This window comes from Ziziphus jujuba, chromosome 10 (assembly GCF_031755915.1).
Source record: "Ziziphus jujuba cultivar Dongzao chromosome 10, ASM3175591v1".
Classification (NCBI taxonomy): Eukaryota; Viridiplantae; Streptophyta; class Magnoliopsida; order Rosales; family Rhamnaceae; genus Ziziphus; species Ziziphus jujuba.
In genome coordinates, this window is record NC_083388.1 from 1,398,083 (window position 1) to 1,420,548 (window position 22,466).

Below are 22,466 nucleotides of genomic sequence, written 5' to 3' on the forward strand. Positions count from 1 at the left end.
GAGAGTTGCACGGACAGTGGTGGACTGGTGATGGTTGACGAAGCCACAAGATATGCGAACCAGTGCAATGCTGATTAGTGGTTAATGGCTACTTTGATTATGAGCATAAACATTCTACTTTGAAGCCCCACGGATCGAGCCAATTTATAAAATTTCCCTTTTTTTTTTCTTAGAAAGACAGAAAAATAAACAAATAAATACTCCTAGTTACTCATTATAAGACGTTTGCCATTTGAATGGCCTTTGTTCTTTCATCGCTCCCTAGAAACAACATTCTTCTAGAATTCAATTCAGAGAAAACTTCAAATGGAAAAATATTAAATTCGGGAAATGACATATTAAATGGATGTTGGAACTTAAATAGAGACCCAAAAAAGAGAAGGAAAAAAAAAAAAAAAAAAAAAGATGGATATTTTGTAAGAATAAATTGTGGATACAAAAGCCTGCATTACAAAAAGAGACTGCTATAAAACTTCTCAATCACCCAATATGTAAAACACAAGAGTTGCATACTCCCTTTCACACAGAAGACTTGGCTTATGGTCTCAAATGGTGAAAAACCAAAATACATATATTCACATATAAGTCTACCATCCACAGAGAAGAAACTAAGAATCACTCACCTTGTATGGACACTCCAGTGCATGTTGAATGAAACACACCTTTTGCAATAATTCTTCAAGAATTTTCCCTCATTTTTTTAATCAATGAGGCAAGGTTAAAGAATATACAGATCACAAAGATTTTAGATTGAGAAAGCATGATAACCCATTTGATTAACAACGTTTGAGTAATATTCGTTGTAGTTGAGGTATTCCCAAAACCGAGATATTCCAAACTTGCCATGTTTGGGTGATTTGAGATGGTAAAGGTGCAACTCTTGCAAATTCTTGTCAAATGTTTTCTTTATGGCTAGCACCTGCAAAACAAATGGACGTTATATTCTTGTAGATTAGCAGCAACTCCGGATTTAACAGTTTTTGACTTTTTTCAGCTTTGATACAGTTTGGGGTTTATAAAACGGTGCTATAACCAGCAGCTATTCCAATTCCTTCAGAGAAGCAAACATAATGCAATAACAGGAACAGGTATTTGAAAACTGAAAGAACAGAAGTGTAAAGACTGAAAGAAAAAAGAAAGAGCTTTTTTACTTTTTTATTTTAATTTGTTAAAACATGGTTCGCATCTTTTACTAGTTTCATTCCTTTGAAAGAAAATCCAACCTCAAGTCTCAAGCAAAAGCAACGGAATATTTCACAGTATATGACCTTGGTAATCCTTCCTATATTTCTCCATATAATCATCATACTGTTAATATGAAGTGTGAAATTCTTTAAGAATGTTAAAGCATAAACAATGTGTCCATGTCCACCGCTCCAGTTTTTTTTTCCATCAACACCTATAAATATGGAATGAAATTTTACTTGCCCACAAAGGATAAAGATGTACAACTCACCTGAGATATATTGATTCTGGAAAGCCTTTGCGAAAAATCTTCTTTACCCATGCCAATATCCCACATGCTGCCTCTAAGACAAGAACGGAAATCTAATGCACATTGCAAAATGCTTTCGATGATGTTGGCTATGGGCCTTGTCTCGTCAGATAGGAAGCATCTGCGTAACATGGTCAACTAAGAATCAACACCAAAACAATCAAGATATACCAAATGCCCAATCCACTGAAGCCAAATTAAAGATAAAATAGTTGCACTCGAAAGGAAATGGAAGAAACAGGCAAACTATCATATCATGAAACCTAATATCAGATGTTATAAAACAATAACAGACTAAAAAGGAGAAGACAATGAAACCATGGTGGCCGAGACTTTCAACCTGGTTTTATTGCTTTGGAATCAATGATGAAACAAAGCAACAAGTGATAACAGGTGCTTGTAAATTTACTTAAGATAGGGAAAACAAAAGTATATATATCAACAATTTCAGCACTCCCATAATACAATATTTCTGTCTCACATGGAAGTGGACTCCACATGCAGGTCCTGTAAATAAGTGCAAATGGGAGAGTAGATACTTCCCTAGCAGTACTCATTCTACTAGAATAAAAATATAACTTTGCTATACATGTAAAATTCAAAAACAGAAAAAAATTGAACCTTTAAATATTTGCCGCCATGTCTACTAGTAAAGGGCATCAAAAGCTTATAAACAATAATACATGGGACTTGAACTTACATGTGTAGAGAATCAGTTAGATATGCCATATGCACTGACTCAATATCCATCATATCTTTGACCTGAATTAACCAAAAGCAAAATTAAATCCAAAAAAATTCAAGAAGGAAAAGTAAAATATAGTGAAAACTGTGAAGCGAAAAGAATATACAACATTATGAAATGACCTCTGTTTTAGAGGGCATGGTATAAGGACAGTCATAAAATTTTATTATTACACCTAACTCAGTACCATCATACACGCTAAGTTTTCTTCAATTTACATTTAAGACAACATTGCTAACGTTTCCTTGTACCTCTCTTTTTTCTCTTGTTTCTATTAATAGTCAAATGCAAAATACTTCCTTTGTCCATTATAGTAGTTAACATGAAAGCAAGAATAAGATAACAATAATATTTCATCAAAAAAAGGTTGAAACAAAAATGAAATTTGTCATAAAAATCATGTTCTGCAAAAGAATTTGCATTCCGCTTTTAAGAATAGAACACTCGAATTCTCTTAGTCTCTTATACAAAGTGGTTGCATCCTACCTTATGCTGAAGGGAGTGAAGAAACCTGCACCATGATACATGCAATAGTTGTGACTCTACATACTGCTGCAGTGTAGATACAAAATGACTGACTTGGTGCCTGGAAATAGACAGATAAACAAAAGAGTGACTACAATAACCATCTGAAATTAAAGGTTCATGCCATTGCACAGTCCAGCCTGAAACTTACAATGAGTAAGTTTACATAGTTTTAAGATGATTGTAATCAAATACCCATTCACTTGTATTGTAATTCTTTTAACTTTTTTTGTAATGAGAAACATAATTTTATTACAAATAAATAGAGAATAATACAAAGTTTCACGAGGATGACAAACCCTTTATGACATAACATTCACTCAAAAATACTTATTACAAGATAACTCTCAATAATAAATAATGCAAGAACAAAGGGGTATCCTCAAACTCCTATAAGCTTGAGCTTTTAGGAACAATAGCATTTTAATACGGCATTAGAGCCGTAGATTCAGAAATCACATGTTCAAACTTCTCCAAAATCAACTCTTATTCCACATCTTAACCAATCCAAATGCTAGATCCATTTAGACCAAAAATAGGCATAACTCACACATTGAGGCCACACATGAAAAAGGATTGTTAAGTATATAAACCAATTATATTACACCTTCTAGAAGCTTGAGTTTTTCAAAACAGTGGTGAAATTAATAGCTAACAACAGAAAACAAACGCAACATCATCTGATAAAAAGGAAGAATTATTTACTGCACCTAATCTTCATCAATAAATTAAAATGGCCCAATTCCAGTTCATGATTTTGAGAATGACGATTCTGACTAATCAAATGCACCAACTCCTGTTTAACAATATCAAAAGCAATCTTAGTGCATTAGCATGGTATTAAATAAATAAACAAATAAAAGGAGGAATATCTTAAATGCTCTGTAAATATGAAACTCCAAGTGATTCAAAATTTCCAGTAATGATCTAATTGTCCTAATACTTGTAATTGAGAGATCATAAGCCCACATCATTCCGCTTCTACAAAACTAAAACGAGAGAACCTCATTCCCTTTAGGAACTGGTACCTTGGAGCTCTAGCCATGCTAAGGGGGAGGGTTCTAGTTTAGGAAGGTAACAGCCTTCTCTAGCTGTGTATCTCTCATTGACCATGTGATAAAACAGTACACTAGGAAGAAAGAGAGTAGGGGGGAAAAAGTGTATGAAAGAATCCATACCTTAAATGAGCACCATATATCAGTCAAGGAGAAAACAGCCAGCCTTACTTGTATCAGAAAACTGAATATCTCAGTATATATTTTCAATGCGTCAGGAGTCAGAACAATATTCACAGGCCAGTCCACTCTATATCCCAAACCTACAAAATCAAAGGAATGGATCCCTGCATTTTTGACAGGGTCACTATTAGAAAAGTTGACAGAGGCACCTAAAATAAAAAACTAAAAATATTATATATACATCTGGACCAACTTTAAAAGGGTAGAGGGAAAAGCGGTAGGGAGGTGAAAGAAGAAACAACGTACCAATCACAGATGTTGAAAGTGGAATTGCATCATCATGTTTCAGGTACAGATACAATCTGTCCTTATTACGGTCAAATTCACATGATGACCTCTGAACTGACAACTCAAGGAACCCTTGAATTTCTGAAAGTCTTTGATTCGCCTCTGTAGAGCACCATTTCTGTGTTTCAGGGAGAAGAGAAAAATATTCATATGGGACTCTACAGAATAAAAATGCAATGAGAATGAATAACAGACTGTCAGACTGTCATACATGATGCCAAAGAGACATGATAAACAAATCTGCCCAATCTGCTAATTCCAAGAAGTGGTACCGCCGCAATGCCAAGAAATGCTCTTGCAGATCAAATCCTTCTTCAAGCAACCTAATAGTTAACCTGCTGACATACTTATATCTAGCAATTATTTAAGGATATGACATATCCTTTAACAACACCATTTCACACAATAATTAAGATAATAGTAAGTTACAAAGAAGACAATACAATTGCTTGTCTCCAAATTGATGTTTGATGAGTATAGACATTAAAGCAAATGATGGTCAACAAATAAATCATGTAAAAGCTAATTAAGAAACCACATGGTTTCACATGATTTGGATTAGGCCCAAACCACCAAACATGAATAACATATAGCATAGATGTGAGGATACTGGAGCATAATTTCCTGCAGCAGGCATTTGTCAATAATAAAATCAAGTGGTATCTCAAATTTGGATAAAAAATCCAGTCTCTGATCTTCATCGCTATTAAACATAATGTTACTGGGTCGATCTAGCAAACTTTCCCAACTACTCCCACCAGAAGCAAGCGCTAAATTAGAATATTCATGATTATGCTCCTTCATGTCTGAAAGGGAATTATCATCAAATTTTGTTGTAGTTTCACCAATCAACACATCATCATTATCACAGTGTTCTTGATCATGGTGATCAACTTTAGTACTTGTAGCTGAAGCACTGGAGTCCACAAAACCAGCAGAAAACTTTTCCAGGCATACCTTCCAAGGGTCTTCCACAGAAGAAAAGTCAAAGCAAGGTAAAGAAAATCGATAGTCTTTGCTATCTCTCTCTCCAGGATTGGCTAAGAGTTTAAGGAAAGAACTTTTTGCTAATGTTGGGTTCATACTCAGAAAATTGTAAGGGGAGTGAAGTTTCCACTGTTGCAACATAAACGAACCTGAAGTGCTTGTGCTGTTTCCATATTGATCCTTGCCAAATGCTTCCTCCATGAGAGCATTATTATTTACAATCATTTTACTATAATATGAGATATCTTCCTTCAACGATCCCATTCCACTGATTTCTGGATGTGATCTTGAGCCATATCCAACAATGTCAGAATTCTTTAAGAAACCAGTGACTGGACAATTATTGTCAGGTAGATGATCTGTATATTGGTTACCAGACACACTAGTCCAATCTGACTCTTGTGATTCAAGGCCCAGAGATATTGGATTCAAAACCATTTCACTTTGATGAGATTGCACATAATGACAAATAGCATCCATTTTTTCACAAATTCCACCTGAATCACTTTCTAGAAGATATGAGTTCTTACATTCATGAGACCTTTCCAAAGACTTCTCAAAGGAAGGGCTTACGGAAAAGCTTAAAGCAGGAAAAAACTCTTGTTCAAGCCCAGCTCTATGATTGGAAAGCTCAATCTGCTGCTTCTCGGTCATAACTGGCTCTTCAGTAATGTCTGAAGATGAACATTCAGATGATTCATAATTATCCACCACATAAGGTAAATCATCCATTGTACTTGAGTCATCAGCATCTATATTGTCGTCAGCCCTAAGATTAGCAAAATATAACCATTCATGAGGCTATAAAATATTAAAGTGATTAAAATATATCAAAAAATATATATATCAAAAGTTTGCGAAAACAATATATTAGATGCAGCCACAAATCCTGTTAATGTGACTTTGTAGTTGGTAGAATATACCATGAATGCATTACATGCCAACTTAAACACATGTCGAAATCAACAAGCAAGTGCAAATACATAAGAGAGAAAGAGAGAGAGAGAGAGAGAGAGAGAGAGAGATTACACATTTGACTCCCTTAGATTTTCTGTTAAAGGATCAATCAAACTTTCACCAGACTTGAAAGAAACTAGGGTAGTTGAACTCCTTTCACCACTACTAAAGGCATTAGGTAATATGTCATGTGAAACTACCTGCAAATGGAAGTATTTTGTAAAAGATTCAAAAGGCAATTGGATGATCTATCCAAGTGTCTCTAACAGGCTAGTAAGCCCCATTAATGACAAAACATCCAATTAAAAAAGAAACTAAACACAATAAGTCAATCTAATTAAACTAAGAAAAAAAATTACACTAATAAAATCCCATACTTAATTAACATCATGATAAATCATTATTATTTTATTCCTATACTCCATCAGTAGCACTCCAACAGACCGATACAAAAGAAGACCATGAAAGAAAGTTGTTTCCACTCATCTATAACCTTACTTGGATCCTTATGAAACTTAGGCAAAATGAACGAGAGAATGGAACTGGATACCTTTACTGTCAATATGGTAAATCTTATACCTCTAACTATTGAACTTTCTAACCCTCCCATTTTCCAATAAACCCATATTTGATCTATGGTCATAAAATGACGTATCTGATGCCAAACATGAGTTGTCTAAGAATACTGCTTTCTTAAGGATTATAGAGAAATTAGAGTTTACTAATTTAGGAACTTTGTTAAAGTTTATTTTCCTACTACATTAGAATCGTTTTGCTCAATAGGCATTAACTATTACATAAAGGGGTAAACAGATTAGATATTGAACTTTCAAGCATATTTTCTCCCACAAATTTCTCCCTCTCTCCCCTCTCTTCTCCTTTTCTCTCCCATGTTCTGCACCAAATCAAAAAAGTGTTAAAATGAAAATGGGAAATATCTGTTGCAAATTAGCAGTTTCCTACTAATTTATCTACAGCATCCAATAAAAGGATAAAAGTAGTAATTAATTATTTGCTCAACATATTGTTACTTACTTCAAAGAGATTATGTAAATGGAAAAAGAAAATTTAAATAAAGTTATACATAAGATTAGGTACTTTGATGAGGAAAGCCACGTATGCCCAGAAGCACACACAAAATTCTAGCATGTTTACTGAAAGCAGAGTTCAAATTGGCGCCTCAACACCTGACAAGCTTCTGTCAACCAACATCTTACCAAATTAGCACTGGTAGAATGCCAAAGTCTGGTAAGAATTTTAAATAATTTTATTTCAACAAAGGATGCATATTTGGAAATGAAGCACATTGCCCAATCTCTTTTAGAAGTGGGCCAACAGAAAGGAGGGGTTCTGCCTTCAATGTTAGCTTGAAACTATAAATGTATAAGAAGAAGAAGTCAGTTGAACCATCACAAGCAGACAAGATAAAAGGTATAAAACTAACTAAATGATTTTCATGTTAACAACCATTTACCATGACATAACAGAAAACTCACTGATATTCAAAAGTTTTACATTGTTATAACCTGTTGATATCTGAACTCTAATTTTGTCAGAAGATTTTCAAGTTTTTCCTGCATCATTTTGTAATAATTGTCCCGGACAAGTACAATTGCTTCTATATTTTCTTTGCTGAAAGTGAATGGAAGATTGCTAGAGAAACCACTCCAACCAGGAAGAAAATCCTCATAAGTATGGTCTCCAAAGGCAACATAAGTACACAATTCTAGAAGCTTCATTAATACTTGCAGTTGCTGACCAGCTCTGACAAGTGGAACTAAGAATTCCTTCAAAAAGCAAGGAATAGAAACTCCATCTCGTTCCTGAGGAAGAAAAACCCTACCATGAGTATCAACATGAAAAAATGAATAAATCTTGAAAGGAACATCTATAAAATAGTATCCAATCACAGCATTTCCAAATTAGAATAAATAGCATTACCCTCACACTTGCCAGTGGGAAGTCCATTGAGATGCCTGTTTTACCATGTTGACTAGGCTGTAGATTGTCAAAATATTCTACTATAAACTCCTTATAAGGATCATTGAGCTCAGCTTTGAACATCCATGATCTTATAAATCCACAATATGGTTCAAATGAACGAAGGAAGAGGAACTTGAGCATAGCACAATGAGGAGGATCAGCAACCTAAGGAAGGCATATTTTTGAGAAAAACAATTGGCAAAAGAACAAATAAAAAACTATAAGAAATGACAGTAGTCAATCTTACACTAATACAAAAGATATAAATTTCTTTCAGTTAGTTCCAACAATTTCCATGACTACTTTATCAATATAATAGTTGTAAGTTGTCGCCAAAGTCTGTCCTTCCATAGAGATAGATGCTCAACTTTTGGAAAACAAGCCAATTGTTACATGAGTTGAACCATATACATTTGCAAACTTGTCAAAAGAATAATGCCGCAGGTCATCTTTTGGACGTGCAGAGAACTGAAAAGATTTGATAATTACCAAAAGAAAACAAACAACCAAGTAAAGGATATAATGCCACCACAGAGTTTGGGGAATGTGTGACGATGTCTCCCTTTTCTTCTTCTTCATTTTTTTTTTTTTTTTTTTTTTTTGACGTCCTCTTTTGTGGGATATTTGCTTGGAATGAAATCAGAGATTGTTCCAACAATAAATATCAATAAGTGGGATCATCTAAACTTCTTGGCATCCTTATGGGCTCCAATTTCAAAGGAGTTTTAAGATAACGCTTTCTTCTTGGTTCTTTTATTTTGGAGGACTGCTTTGTTATAATTTATGAGAGGATTTCTAATTCTCTTACAACTTTGTACTTTCTTTTTCTTTTCAATTTTTCTTTGATCGACTTCAAGGGCAAATGCCCCAACTTTTTTATTTAGTAAAGTTTCTTTCTTCACAATTATAAACTGAAACACATTAAATCACTTAGATTAGTATTACAAAGCTAGTGTCAGAAAGAAAAAGTAAGCTGACCTGGAGTTGTGTATATAGATATGTAAGTAGATCCCCTCCTCTGCAGAAATTATCAAATTCAAGCGATGCTTTAGCAATAAGATCTTCAGAAGAAGATTCTGAGAAGCAAAGAGCTATATTATATAGGTTGCATATATTTCCAAGAGCTTCAATCTGAGCCCTCAGTTCCTTTGTGTGCAAATACAATTCCAACAATGTAATTTCAGAATAAACCACAGTGGTTAGACATCCCACTGAAGAAGATGCTTGCAAAGGCAGGTCAGAACTTTCAGATGAATGCCTCAAATGTACAGATGCATACAGTGTGTCTAGGGCACATATGTAACCCTCTATGACCTTTCCCACAGCAACAGAGAAGGCATGATTTACAAGAGTATAAGGAGGATTCACTTCACCCTCACGATGATTCTGAGTTTCTACTGGTTTCAAACATTCATGCTGTCTCATCCCTCCGGAACTCTTATCAAAATTTGGATTTGAAAAATAGTCTACAAATTTACAGAGAAGAAAGACAAGGAAACCGGAGCATCCTATGGATTTGAGAATCTTTCCTTGAGCATTAGTGCTGGAAGAGCGATTCCAGAGACTTGGAATCTCATGGAAGGTCCTATCAGCTGGGTCAGAACAAAAGGCAGCAGAAAGCTTTTCAATACTAATCAGAGACGATTGAACACCTTGAAGTGCATTCATAGCCAACCTCACCAAACTTCCTTCCTGTAGCAAACACCATAGCTTAAGTTGAAGCTCACCACGATGCATGGACAAAGTTGGTTAATATATGTGTGTGTGTGTGTGTGTGTGTGTGTGTGTGTGTAAGTAGAGAGAGAGAGAGAGACTAATTTTACAACAAATTCAAAATTCAACAAGTGGTTTGTAAACTCTATTTTTCCAAAAATTTATTTGCGTAAAAGGAACACACATTTAACACAATTTTACTCAATTTCATCTTTAACCCCAGAATAGAACAGAAATCTTTTAATTTCATGTTTCACTACCCCCACCGAACATCCAAAAGCGTTGTATTTTATTTTTCTCCCTATAAAATTTTCTACAATTATTAAAATTGAGCATCTACAATGTCGAGGAGTTAACAAAGAACAATTTTAGCAAAACAGATTTCAACTTCTTCTCTTTCTACCACAACAGCCACATTTCTGAACCATAAAAAAAAATAAAAATAAAAATAAAAATTAAATAAAAAAGCTATCTTTGAAGAGATTTTCAGTCGCGCTATGCAATTGCCAGAGACCGAACACTTCAGCAGCCGCTACTTTACAGAAACACTAGAAATGAATTGTTTGAACAAATAAATAAATAAATAAAATGAGAGAAGACTCACAGAGACTGAAGAGGCATTATGGAGGAAACGTGTAGAAGAAGAAGAGAGCGAAGTGGAGGAAAGGTTGCGATGAGAGAGACGAGGTCCGCTTTCAGAAGGTAGTGACTCCCAAGAAGATGGAGGAAGCCATGGATCTTCCAGCTTCAGATTCTCAAACAGAGACGATCCGAAATCCGATTCCAAACCCATTCTCTCTCTCTCTCTTTCTGGCTTTTTTCTTTATAATATATACATTTTCAATTTGGATCTTCTTCTTCTTCTTCTTCTTAGTGTTACCAAAACGAGAATTGTGAAGAAAAAAGCTGAGGCCTTGAGACTGAGAGCTCCAAGTTTCTCACTTCTTCATTTCAGCTTCTGGGTTTCAGTCTCTCCCACAAATCCCGGCCCGCCCAAACTAGTTTTTGTAAAAAAAATAATAATAATAATAAATAATAATAATAATAATAATAAATATACAAAGTACAAATATTGAAAATAATTATAAATAGACATTCATTTTTCCTTTTTCCTTTTTTTTTTTTTTTTGAAAACAATTATTAAAAGACTTGAATTTTTTTTTTTTTTTTTTGGGGTTGTCCATGACTTCATGATAATAAAGTTCAATTTTATTTTGTAAAAAAAAAAAAAAATTATTCTATATTACATATCTTTTTAATTGGTTCCATTTAAAGGCGATTGATACAACAATGGAGGAGTTAATTCTTATTTCTTAGCTGTAAGAACAATAAAAAAATTGAGAAGATAGGAGAAATAATATTATTGCTAAAAGCAATATTCCATATAGTTGTCAGATTATAATAATAATAATAAATAAATAAAAAAAGGAAGAACAAAGGAAGTATATCATTTAGCAAAAGAGAAGTATATTAATATTGTTCATGAAAATAAAGTGAATTTATTTATTTATTGATGGGGAATGGTGAATTATTAGTTTGTTATAATCTTATTGCGCGTGAAATAACAATGTTATATGGAGACTCTAGTTAATATTTGTAATAGGTTAGCTACTTGACTTATAAAAGTAATTAAGGAAGGAATATCATGGTTGTCATGTAATGGAGCTTCATTTAAAATACAGATGAGGTAGGCCATTATTAAAATACAAATTTTAGTGTTTTTTTTTTCCCTCTTTTTTGGTAAATAAATTACAAAATTTTGGTTGCTTAAAGAGAAGTATAATTGTTGATGAATGTAATAGTGAAGTTTACAATCTTCTTGAGTGTGATCCTTTATTGCAAAATATTCTTAGTTCATATGTTCAAAATGCATTTAGGATTAACATTTTCATGGTTAAGACATTTTTTTTTTTTTTCTCTAGTTGAAGAAGTTGTAAAAGATGCAAAAAGCAAGTGATTAGAGTTTTTGAGACATCATCAAAGTGCAAAAGATCAAAGATGAATTGTTAGAAGACAAAATTAATTAGTTGGTTCTAAGAATCGGAGTATCTTGAAAATTTTGTAAGTCTAAGGTCATATTCAAGTACTTTAGGCGACATGTTTAAATATGAACAATCAGCCAGCTGATTCACGTATTGATAATGAACTTACTCTCACATTAAATTAATTTAAGAAACATGCATTGATTTGGTTGTCATGAAGGAAGAAAGAAGATTCCAAAAGTGAGTATGAAATGGACAAGGAATCTATCACTTTACCATTGCATGAAGTGAGCAACAAAGCATATAAAATCATGGAAACAAAATAAGGAATAAACTAACTCCAAAGAAAACGCGTTAGTCAGCCAACCAAACCCAACCACAGAATTTTTCAAATATTTCTCATTTTCTCAATCTGCAACCTATATCTATGAATACGACCCTTGCTGCTTATAAATCTAACCAAACCAGACCTTGCCTTTCCACCCATCAGACCAACAAATATCATATATTCTTCAAACCAAAATTCTAAAATTAGGATGGCTGAAAAGCAAATTGTTGCAGTTCGTAGTCCAAATGAGGCAAATTTCGAACCAGCAACCGAATGGGTAACAAATGATGCCTTGGACACTCTCATGATCTATGTACCAGGTATTTATACGTATATATAAATGATGTTGCAGCTTATGTTGAGCACCTTATATCCGATTACATGTGATTTATATAGATATGTATATTGATCATCTTTGTGTTGGGCTCCTCAATGAGCACAAAAATGCTAGTTATTTGCTTCCATTTGTTGATAATGTTATTTAATTTCTTTGGTTGCCTTGAATTATATATATTATGTTAATCTACCTGTAGGTTTCAAGAGAGAGAAACTTAGAGTCCAAATAACTTCAGCTGGGAAGTTGAGGATTTCTGGTGAACGACAGGGGCCTACCGGTGTCAATAGCCAATTCCGGAAAGAATTCCCCATCCCACAAAACTGCGACACCGACAAAATCTCTGCAAACTTCTTCGAAGGCATTATTTACGTCAAGTTGCCAAAAACCAAACCTCCTGCTCCTGCTCCTGCTCCTGCGCCTGATGTCAAAGCACAAGAAAAACCAAAATCCGCCACAGAAACTACTCCTCCTGCCACTGCTAAGCTTCCAAAGCCCGCAACTACTACTACTGCTGCCGATCAACAGCTCAAGGATAAAAATAAGATTGCTCAGAAACAGCAAGGCCCTTCTAAAGAACCCAGTAGAGTGCCAACTACTAAGGATAAAACCGGCGATGCTACTATTGCTCAGCAGAAACCTCCATCTCAAAAGGAGAAGCAGCCAAGCAAAGAAGTTGGAAGCAATAAATACGAGGAAAGCAAAGACTTGGACAGCAAGGAAGCTAGAGCAGCAGGCGCAGATAATGCTAGAAGTAATGTTAATGAAATAAAGGCAATGGAGAAGGAGAAGAATAAGGACGAAAGAGGAAAGACAGTAGTAGTTGGCAAAGAAGGAGAAGCAGGAGGCGTTACTGATGGTCAGCCTAGGTTAGAAGGTCTGGTGGCCATTGTGAAGAAGCCAAGGAAATTGTTGAACTTGGTTGTGGGGCTTTTGTTATTTGTGGTGTTTACATTGTATCTTAAAGATGCAATATCCAAGTCCTTCAAGGGAGAATCCAAGAGATCAGCAGAGCTGTAATGATTTTTTGGCATATATATACATATATATATATATATATATATATATGTGTGTGTGTGTGTATATATATATATATATATGTACTTACATGCCACACTAATGCATGGCATTCTACAAGCATCTTCAATTAAGTAGATGATGATGATGAAGAAGAAGTTGAATAAAAGGTTGGAAAGTACTAATGTAGGTTAATTATATGTATACTCTCCAGTTGATTCTTGAACGAAATAAAAATCTTTATACATGTAATCGCTGTTTCTTAATTTGTGTAATATAAAGGAATTTAATGACTTGGAATTTGACTTTTCAATGCAATCATTAATTGTGTAATGAATCTCTATACTGGATAGTTTTTTTTATGTTAGCAAACTGGTTAGCATATATTTTTTTAAAGCTCCATGCAATTTGCTGCAATTTGACTAATCAACACATTTTTTTAAGTTCAATTATATATATATATAGTGAATTTATAATAAAACAATGAAACAGAATGCAAAAGAAACCTGATATTTATAAAAATATATATGCATCATTTAAATATAGAGTATAATCGAGTAGTGAACACCGAAAATCATATTGTCTTAAGTCTTAACATCATCAGGAAAGTGTAAAATTTGCTCTGTATAAGAACTAAACTGCTTAATTAGAACAGATAAGTACAGAAATTAAGCACACACAGACACACATAAATATACATATATATAGCAACTCCTGTAGTTTCTTCTTGAATGTAAGAAAGTATAGTATGGGGGAAGATCAATTACTTTCTTCATTTGGGAACTCCAAACTAATAGCCACCCATTTATCTTCAGCAATAGGTAGCACAGTGATACCCTTGGGGAATGTAAAATCTGGAAACTCAGTGTACACCCTCACCCTGTTGCAAAGCAAATAATTCCTTGTTCTGGTTGTGTTCCACACATAACTAGTATCCAAAATACGAAAAAGATTGGGATGTGTGGATCTGGGAGACATGAGAAGTTCTTGAGGTGAAGGTTTTGAGTTAGGAAATGAAAATTGTTTTCCAGCATTAATTGTTTCCTTTTCTTCCTTTTTCATCGTTGCTGAAAAGGTATTACAGTCCTCATTGCTGGTGAGTTTGACATGAGCTCTTAGCTTCTCTGCTGAATCTGTTTCTTGAATTTTTAACATAAGATGATACATGAATGGATAAATATCAGTTCCTTGGGCTAATGCAAACTCAGAATTCTTTCTAACTACAAGAGAATCAACAAAAGCTCACTACAATTGTTGTACAAAGAGTCTTATATATATATGTATATACCTTTCTTTACTTTAGAATGTCCCTGACTTGTAAAATTTGGATATGGAATCAAAATTTCATCTTTGACATCCTGAAGTGAATCAGTAGTCACTGCAAATTTCGGGCTTGAAGTAGCTTTTGCAGCATTTTCATTCAGATTAGGGAAATTATACCCATCGGCATGAGTAAATCCACCTACAGATTAAAGGATACTTGTAAAAGTACCATACATGACCTTAATTATCCCACATAAATGCACATATTATTAGAGAAAACAGAAAAACAGAAGGTTGGACTTATAAATATTATTATTATTATTATTATTATGGCAATTCAACTTGGTTAAAGAACTGCCATTCATCTAAAAGGCATTTTTTATTTTTTTCCTGAGAAATATCAAAGTGAAAAATGCACTAAAATCGAACATTTGACTTACGTTCATTGAGAGATTTGTAGGCAATCATGGCAGCACTATGTTCTGCCTGTTTTACTGATTTTCCTGCCATCCCATAGAACATTGCTCCCCCCACTTCGACGGACGAAAAGAATGTCGGTATGCTATGTGCATCAGATTTAGTAGTTCTATAAATTGGCATGCATAGACATTCTCTCTTGGTTAATTCTAGTAAGAGATTCTTGTAAACTCCAGACTCATCCTGTAAACAGAAATATATCAGTAAGCTGCACTAGTAGTCTCTTGCATTAATAGACACAGAAACACTGCAAATGACAGTAATTCAATTGGGAAACTTTCCTTCTGAAAGTTGTCTAGTGACCTAGACATTAAACCAGCCTTTGCAGCAGCAGCCCTCTCCTCCTTTGGAAGTTTGGAGCGGTTAGCGTACTCAGCTACGTAATCTATAAGAAAGTGAACAAATAACGTATGAAATGCATACAACATAAAGCTAGGCATGCCAAATATTCAACTTGGAAATTTTATTGTTGCTATGCTATTATGTAATTCAAGCTATAAAAGAGATCATAATTTCATCTAATGGAGCTAAATATTTCCAGTTCAATTACCATACAAACTTTACTTTTTCACTTTAGGAAACACAGAACACAAGCAATTCAGATAATACGAAAAGTCAAAAATAGTGATTGCTAAAGACATTGTTAGTCTTCCAAAACAGGTTCCTCACCATCCGTGAAACTCATAGCATCTGATTGAATCTCAGCATCCTTTTCTTCCTTCTTTACTTCTTCAATCTTGGGTTCAACATTCCAGGTTGAACAATCTGAGCAAATTAAGGTAACAACATCAAAGTTTAAATCCTTTTATGCCAAAAATAACACGGACCCCATGTATGAACACTTAATAGTTCTCCAATATAAGAGAGGACGAGGTAAAGCAGAAATATTGAAAGAGTTAAGAGATTTCACTAAAAATGAAACTTAATTTTATCCCATTAAAGGGTTATCATTTCTCATAGAAAAAAACAAAATCCTCAAGCACATTCAAGGAAAATAAAAAAAATAAAACACAGAAACAGAGAAAACAAAATGGGAAAAAGGCAAAGATGAGAGAGAATACCAGAAGGAGAAGTGAAGTGGAGGAAAGCAAGCATTGCAGCATGGTTGTGAGCGTCTTTGGAAGACTTGCAGGAAGCAGGGGAATCAAAGCTTAAACCATTGACGACAACAGAAGCTTTGAACTCCGGAATATGGTCTGGTCCATCTTTCATGGAGGTGTAGCAAGGTAAAGCCCATTTCTTCCGTTGGCAAAGTTCCTGTAACTTTGTCTTGTACATTTTTCTTTCTCTCTTCCTTTCTTTCTATCCTCTCTCTCTCTCTCTCTCTCTCTCTCTCTTTCTGTGTCTTTGAGAAATTTTCTCTCTGTGAAACTATTTGGGTTATGAAAGTTGATATCTGGGTTCTTAAAAGAGAATGATAAGGAAGAAGAAGTAACGAGAATATGAAAATGCCCCCCTGCTTCCCGCGTGTTTGTACTTTCTATATTCCCCCAAAGTTTTTGGTTTTTCTGGTTCATATCAACCAACAATTTTATTTTTTCCACGCCCTTCTAAGTAAGGATGGCCCGTCAGATGAATGCCTTTGGAGTGGAGATAGTGAAAATAGGTTGGAAGGATGGATGTAATTGTACACAATCTTATTTATCTATTTTATTTCTTATTAATTTTTTCATTAGCGTACATGTGTTACAATTAGAACTTCTTCTTTTTTATGAGAGAATCTCAATGAGAGAATCTCAATTCATTAATATTGTATTTGTATTTCAGTAATTGTCTTTCACGTGTATAGCTACAATTTATGTTTCATTAGACTTAGAAAGAGTTTAAATAAATAGATTCAAGTTTGATTTATAAGACCATTCTAAATAATAAAAACAAATTAAAAAAAAAAAAGGTTTGATTCATAAAATTTGTGTGAAATACCCCCTCCCCAATTTATCCCCCCAAAAAAAAAAAAAAAAAAAAAAAGCCATAACTATTGTCTAAAAAATTTTTTGATTCATGAATTAATTTCTTCTATAGCATTTATCATGTTTTTACGTGCAGATAAAATTGTTAATAATACACTATTATATATAAATTGTTGTATCTGAATGTTTTTCCCCTTCAAACTCAAAATCAATCTTGAGCAAACACTTTGATCAACTTAATCCAATTACTATTATAGTGATTTTTTTTTTCCTTTATATTTTCTTTTCAATTCAATTTTCTAAATTGTATATATTTTTGAAATAATTTAGTCAAAGAGTACCATATAAGAATTCTGTTTTGAGCCAAATTTGACCAAAATAAAAGAATTTCCATTAATAGAATTTTGTATTTCGTCATATAGAAAGATATATCATAAGCTTTCAAAGAGATGCATGATTTATTTTCTTTTTTTCATTATATTGTTGCTCTAGAAACAAGCCAAGTAACATGCTGTCGCATTTGACACTGCCGAACTCACTTTACTCACTGACTTGCAGTCTGAGCACTGTATTTGTCCATCTCAGCATCCACACCATCTATGTGACAATCTCAGTGACACTCACCTTTATGCTAATCCGGTGTTGCATTGCAAAATGGATCACTTTTTTTTTTTTTTTAATGAAAAATACTGTTTGTTATTATTGATGATGACAAATAGCATAATTCCATTTCTATTGACAATAACATTGTGTGTAACAAGGTTGCAACTAGTGTGCTTTAACAGTCTCTAATGTCTCATGTCTCCACTCACCATCAGCTTGCGGACGTCCTTACCAAACCTCTGGCGAAGCAGTGCTTTGTCTTCCTTAGGTCCCAAGACTGGTGTCTCTAATGGATACACCATGTCGTGCGAGCATATTATAAGGAAAGATTGACACTCACAAAATCAAGAAATACATGGATATCAATCACTGACATACTCTCCATGTATAAATTACCTATGGCTGCAAATCTCCTTAGACATAGATGTTGTTAGTTGTTACAGTACCTTCTTTTTACAATCTGTCAAAGTGTAAATATACCTATGAATATACTGGTTAATGAAATCACAATCATGCTTTGTATCTAAAAATCTCTGTGTCTCTTAAATATCTATACAATATGGAAGGTAAGAACAGTTGCCATGGTCTCTCACTTCCGCTGCTTTTTCAGTAAAGGCTTTGGCTGGTTTTCGCAGTGCCACATTGAAAATTTTTCCATGATTTAAAAAAAAGAAAAAAGAAAAAAAAGAACAAATTTAAACCACGGACTGCATTACTGCATTGAAATGTCTCAAATTGAAGACCTATGGGGTGTGCATGAACTAGAACTTAAAAATATACCAAAAAAGATACTTGTTTAGAGAATTGCTTACGGCATTTGAGAGATGCTGACGAGAATTGGCCATTGATGTTAGCATCGTGCCTAACGTTTCCCTTGACACCTGAAATTCAACCTCTGACGCCTCTGGAGTTGTCTCTTGAAGCTGATCCAATAGAAATTACATTATCAGTCAAAAAAAAAGTGTAACATAAATACAACATTTACAAATTATTATCTTCTTAGTTATTAGATATAGAAATTATAAAATGCACAGGCAAATAAGGTAAGCCAGAACTTCAATTCTCATACCTTTAAATTTATGACAGCAACTTTATTAGCTGGTGTTGAAAGCTGTTCGATCATAGACCTGAACATCTGTTTCAATAAGACCTTTGAGAGATGAAACTTGAACTCCGATTCAGCTGATGGAGTCCTGCTAAAATCTTGCAACTGCAGTACATTATAGTGAAATGCGTAAAAGTAAGAAACTATTCGGGCGTAATATAAGCTACAAGAACCAAAAACAATAATTGAGTCCAGAAGCCTTATGATATGGTTAACAATCAATTACTAAAAGAAATTCAGCTGACAACATAAGCCTAAACGAACTGAATAAGCTTCAGAGGTATTAATGAATCCCCAGCCTCTCGGCAACACATTAAAAACTGAACAATTTTGGGGTAAGAAATGACAACAATTTCAAATTTGTTTTGCATCATATGCATACCTTTAGGTTGATGAAAGCTACTTTATTCCATGATGTTGAATTCTTATTCTTCATCACCCATGACATTGACTTTAGAACAGGAAGTACAACCTATGCAAAAGCCAACATGCATTGTTTCAAACACCAAAATTTACGTAAAAAAACAGAAACAAAACAACAATTCTTCCCCCATACCATATTCTCAGGAGGACCATCATCTCTGTGAAGAGACACAGTGGCCATGCGTGGCGAATTCAAGTCAGGAACGCTTTGTGCAGGAGCACCAGCATCATTAAAATTAGATCTCCTAAACACTTCATCTTGACGTAATGGCATTGCATCTGAAGCTGATGCAGAGATCTTCCTATTTTCATAGCTAGTTCCCCGAACCTGGGAACTAGGAGGTGCAGCTTTAGCAATATTTTTCTTCACAAGAGCAATCTTCTTCTCACCATCTTTAAGAGCACTCAGAGCAGCATGATAAGTCTCAACAGCAGTTGCCCCTTCCTCTGCATACCTAGTGGCTTCCCAACAAAGATTGTTGTACCGTAATGTCAAAGATTCTTGACCATGTAGATCCCCACTACGTTCTTCTGCACCAGGTCCACTCTTTGCATTTCTTGTCCATCGTTTCAAAATGTAATGGGATGGCAATGCAACTACATTTATCACAGTCAAAACATTCAAAACATGTCTGCAAAGGATGCCTGAATACTCAAACATTTTACAACTACAGTTAGCTCTCATCTTAGGATTGTTTAATGTGACAATAAATGCCTTCTTGTCATCCTTAAATTTAGCAACCTTGAAAGTGCTAACAGCTCCATCACCTTGAGTCCTATTTGCAGTGTATTCAAAAGATTCAACTAACTCTTCCTGAAATTTGGTAAAAAAATTTCTTGTATAAAGATTTGCAGCCTGTTTCTCTATAGGAGATGATGTCCGCAATGCAGGCATGGTGCAAATTGTATCAAAATCTGCTTCTATTTCCTTTTTAGACAAGTTTTCTAAAGCTCTTTCATACTGCCTAAAGAACATTGGTAAAGTGGTCTGTTGATTCACATAGCCATCAAAAAAGGGACTATCAGAACATATATTAGGGGATATTGCAGCCAAAAAGGAATCTCGGAAATAGACGGGAACCCATTCAGCTCGAGCATTATATAATGATTGAAGCCAACCATTTCTCCTCAGATCATATTTATCAAGAATAGAATTCCATGATGATTCAAACTCCTCAATAGTTTCAGTCAGATTGATACAGTTAAAAAGTTCGACCTGAAAATTGGGATACGCAAGACAAATATGAGCCAACTTCTCTCGGCCTTCTCTTAAAGCATGCCACTTGCTAATGCAGTGGCGAGCTTCAGGAAATACTTGAGCAACAGCAGTCTGTATGACCCTGTCTTGATCAGTGACAATAGAGACAGGAGTTTGATCATTCATCGCCGTAAGGAATGTCTTGAACAGCCATATAAAAGAAGCTTCTGACTCATCCAGAAGCAATGCACAGCCGAACAAAATTGTCTGACCATGATGGTTCACCCCTGTAAATGGAGCAAAGGGGACCTTATACTGATTCACTCTGCATGTTGTATCCAGAGTAACCACATCACCAAAATGACTGTAAGCGGTTCTTGATCTCGAATCAGCCCAAAATACATTACTCATTTGATTACCTTCATCAAGTTGAACTGCGTAGAAGAAGCCGGGGTTGTCAGCCTGCATTTTCTTGAAATACTCCAGCAAATTCTGAGAATCACTCCCTAGTGTCCTTCTTAGACTAGAAGGCTGTGAACCACCCTGGCTTCTTCGGCTAAATTCAACTGGTCGTTTTGATTCTGTAGGCTGAGTATTCTTAACTTCAAAATTTTTCTTCTCTGCAAAGGAACCTTGTGAGAGTACCATACATGACATTAATTAATTATCCCACATAAAGGCACATATTATTAGTTGAAAATTAATCTTAGAAAAGGCTTCTTTTTTTTTTTTTTCTTTTTTTTTTTTTTCCCAAGCATTCCAGGTTGAGCAACATCAGGCTTAAAAGACCCCATGTATGGAACATTAACAGTTCTCCAATATAAGACCAAACCAGGTATAAACCAGAAAATAATGACAAACTCCACCAAGTTACATAAAATTTATGCAGGCAAAAAAAAAGATTCAAAGGATTTAGAGAGTCAAGAAAGGAAAATCAACTTTATCCCAATAAAGGGTTATCATTTTTCAAACGAAAAAAAATCTAAAATCCTCAAAGCATTTTCAAGGGGGAAAAAAAATAGAGCAAAAGAAAACCGAAAAAGGCAAAGATGAGAGAGTACCAGAAGGAGAAGTGAAGTGGAGGAAAGCAAGCATTGCAGCATGGTTGTGAGCATCTTTGTAAGACTTGCAGGAAACAGGGGAATCAAAACTTAAACCATTAACTATAACAGAAGCTTGGAACTGTGGAATATGGTCTGGACCATCTTTTATGGAGGTGTAGCTTGGTAAAGCCCATTTCTTCCGTTGGCAAAGCTCTTGCAACTTTGACTTGTACATCGTTTTTATCTTTAACTCTCTTTCAACTATTTCTATCTTAGCTCTATCTCTCTCTGTGTCTTTGAGAAGAAAAAACAAACTATAAACGATTTGGGTTTTTGAAAGTTGATATTTTGGGTTGTTCAGAGAGAATGATAGTGAAGAAGAAAGCAACGAGAATATGAGAACTTCTTCCCTGCTTCCCGCGTGTTGTACTTTCTATATTCCCCCATAGTTTTTGCTCTTGCTCGTTTTATCTGTATGGCTGGTTGATAAACAAACTATTTTATTGCTTCCACGCCCTTTTGAGTAGATATATCCAATCAGGTGAATGCTTTGGAGTGGAGATAGTGAAAATACGTTGGATGGATGCAATTGTATACAATTTTTTTTTTTTTTTTCCTTTTGGTTTTTTTATTAATTTTTTTTATTTTAGTCTATATGTGTTACTGTTAAAATTTTTTAAGAGAAAATCTCTATTCACTAATGTTGTATTTCAGTTTCAGTAATAGTCTTTTCACATATATAGCTACAATTTATGTTTCAAGTTTTTTTATATGTTTATTCAAGAAAACAAAAAAAGTTTGATTTATAAAATTTGTGATGTATCAATTTCATAACCATTATGTGGACTAATT

General features: G+C 34.4%; 4 protein-coding genes across 11 annotated transcripts; 1 reads left to right on the forward strand and 3 right to left on the reverse strand.

The window, feature by feature from the left end:
• Positions 1-427: 427 nt before the first annotated feature.
• On the reverse strand, positions 428-10,926 carry LOC107410385 (uncharacterized). Of its 2 annotated transcripts, XM_016017812.4 has the most exons (14): positions 10,536-10,925; positions 9,197-9,910; positions 8,177-8,383; positions 7,762-8,058; positions 6,308-6,435; positions 4,902-6,047; positions 4,503-4,644; positions 4,250-4,409; positions 3,944-4,107; positions 3,476-3,561; positions 2,727-2,826; positions 2,196-2,257; positions 1,457-1,616; positions 428-919 (listed from the first exon to the last, which is right to left on the reverse strand). In XM_016017812.4, the coding sequence occupies exons 1-14, from the start codon at positions 10,722-10,724 to the stop codon at positions 746-748; spliced, it is 3,729 nt and encodes a 1,242-aa protein (XP_015873298.2). In that variant the 5' UTR covers positions 10,725-10,925; the 3' UTR covers positions 428-745. The 2 variants fall into 2 exon arrangements, 1 of the variants encoding a protein (XP_015873298.2); XR_007239167.2 differs by lacking the exons at positions 428-919; positions 3,476-3,561 and having other exon boundaries at positions 1,540-1,616; positions 10,536-10,926.
• A 1,348-nt stretch (positions 10,927-12,274) lies between these two features.
• LOC107410386 (inactive protein RESTRICTED TEV MOVEMENT 2) lies at positions 12,275-13,910 on the forward strand. Its single transcript, XM_016017813.4, has 2 exons — positions 12,275-12,561; positions 12,775-13,910. The coding sequence occupies exons 1-2, from the start codon at positions 12,450-12,452 to the stop codon at positions 13,593-13,595; spliced, it is 933 nt and encodes a 310-aa protein (XP_015873299.3). The 5' UTR covers positions 12,275-12,449; the 3' UTR covers positions 13,596-13,910.
• A 243-nt stretch (positions 13,911-14,153) lies between these two features.
• On the reverse strand, positions 14,154-16,855 carry LOC107410344 (double-stranded RNA-binding protein 1-like). Of its 4 annotated transcripts, none has more exons than XM_060812304.1 (5): positions 16,394-16,855; positions 16,002-16,097; positions 15,296-15,717; positions 14,881-15,054; positions 14,154-14,731 (listed from the first exon to the last, which is right to left on the reverse strand). In XM_060812304.1, the coding sequence occupies exons 1-3, from the start codon at positions 16,608-16,610 to the stop codon at positions 15,533-15,535; spliced, it is 498 nt and encodes a 165-aa protein (XP_060668287.1). In that variant the 5' UTR covers positions 16,611-16,855; the 3' UTR covers positions 14,154-14,731; positions 14,881-15,054; positions 15,296-15,532. The 4 variants fall into 4 exon arrangements, with proteins under 4 accessions (XP_060668287.1, XP_060668286.1, XP_060668284.1 ...); XM_060812303.1 differs by having other exon boundaries at positions 14,154-14,725; positions 16,394-16,853; XM_060812301.1 differs by having other exon boundaries at positions 16,394-16,851.
• Positions 16,856-17,716: 861 nt separating this feature from the next.
• On the reverse strand, positions 17,717-22,107 carry LOC107410377 (protein FAR1-RELATED SEQUENCE 3-like). Of its 4 annotated transcripts, none has more exons than XM_025070664.3 (6): positions 21,633-22,107; positions 19,507-21,203; positions 19,333-19,422; positions 18,915-19,055; positions 18,658-18,768; positions 17,717-18,467 (listed from the first exon to the last, which is right to left on the reverse strand). In XM_025070664.3, exons 1-6 carry the CDS (start codon positions 21,847-21,849, stop codon positions 18,435-18,437), a joined length of 2,289 nt encoding a protein of 762 aa, XP_024926432.3. In that variant the 5' UTR covers positions 21,850-22,107; the 3' UTR covers positions 17,717-18,434. The 4 variants fall into 4 exon arrangements, with proteins under 4 accessions (XP_024926432.3, XP_024926431.3, XP_024926430.3 ...); XM_025070665.3 differs by having other exon boundaries at positions 17,718-18,305; XM_025070663.3 differs by having other exon boundaries at positions 17,717-18,768; positions 19,507-21,191.
• Between the last annotated feature and the right edge of the window lie 359 nt (positions 22,108-22,466).

Coding starts and splice junctions, on each gene's coding strand:
- LOC107410377 (XM_025070662.3), bottom strand. CDS start 21,849: ATGTACAAGTCAAAGTTGCAAGAGCTTTGCCAACGGAAGAAATGGGCT. Junction 21,204..21,632: donor CCACTTCACTTCTCCTTCTG/GTACTCTCTCAT, acceptor TACTCTCACAAG/GTTCCTTTGCAGAGAAGAAA. Junction 19,056..19,332: donor TAGCTTTCATCAACCTAAAG/GTATGCATATGA, acceptor AATGTACTGCAG/TTGCAAGATTTTAGCAGGAC.
- LOC107410386 (XM_016017813.4), top strand. CDS start 12,450: ATGGCTGAAAAGCAAATTGTTGCAGTTCGTAGTCCAAATGAGGCAAAT. Junction 12,562..12,774: donor TCTCATGATCTATGTACCAG/GTATTTATACGT, acceptor ATCTACCTGTAG/GTTTCAAGAGAGAGAAACTT.
- LOC107410344 (XM_060812302.1), bottom strand. CDS start 15,455: ATGCCAATTTATAGAACTACTAAATCTGATGCACATAGCATACCGACA. Junction 15,055..15,295: donor CTACAAATCTCTCAATGAAC/GTAAGTCAAATG, acceptor TTTAATCTGTAG/GTGGATTTACTCATGCCGAT. Junction 14,732..14,880: donor ACATTCTAAAGTAAAGAAAG/GTATATACATAT, acceptor TAAAAATTCAAG/AAACAGATTCAGCAGAGAAG.
- LOC107410385 (XM_016017812.4), bottom strand. CDS start 10,724: ATGGGTTTGGAATCGGATTTCGGATCGTCTCTGTTTGAGAATCTGAAG. Junction 4,108..4,249: donor ACTTTCAACATCTGTGATTG/GTACGTTGTTTC, acceptor TCAAAAATGCAG/GGATCCATTCCTTTGATTTT. Junction 1,617..2,195: donor CTAACTGATTCTCTACACAT/GTAAGTTCAAGT, acceptor CATGTTACGCAG/ATGCTTCCTATCTGACGAGA.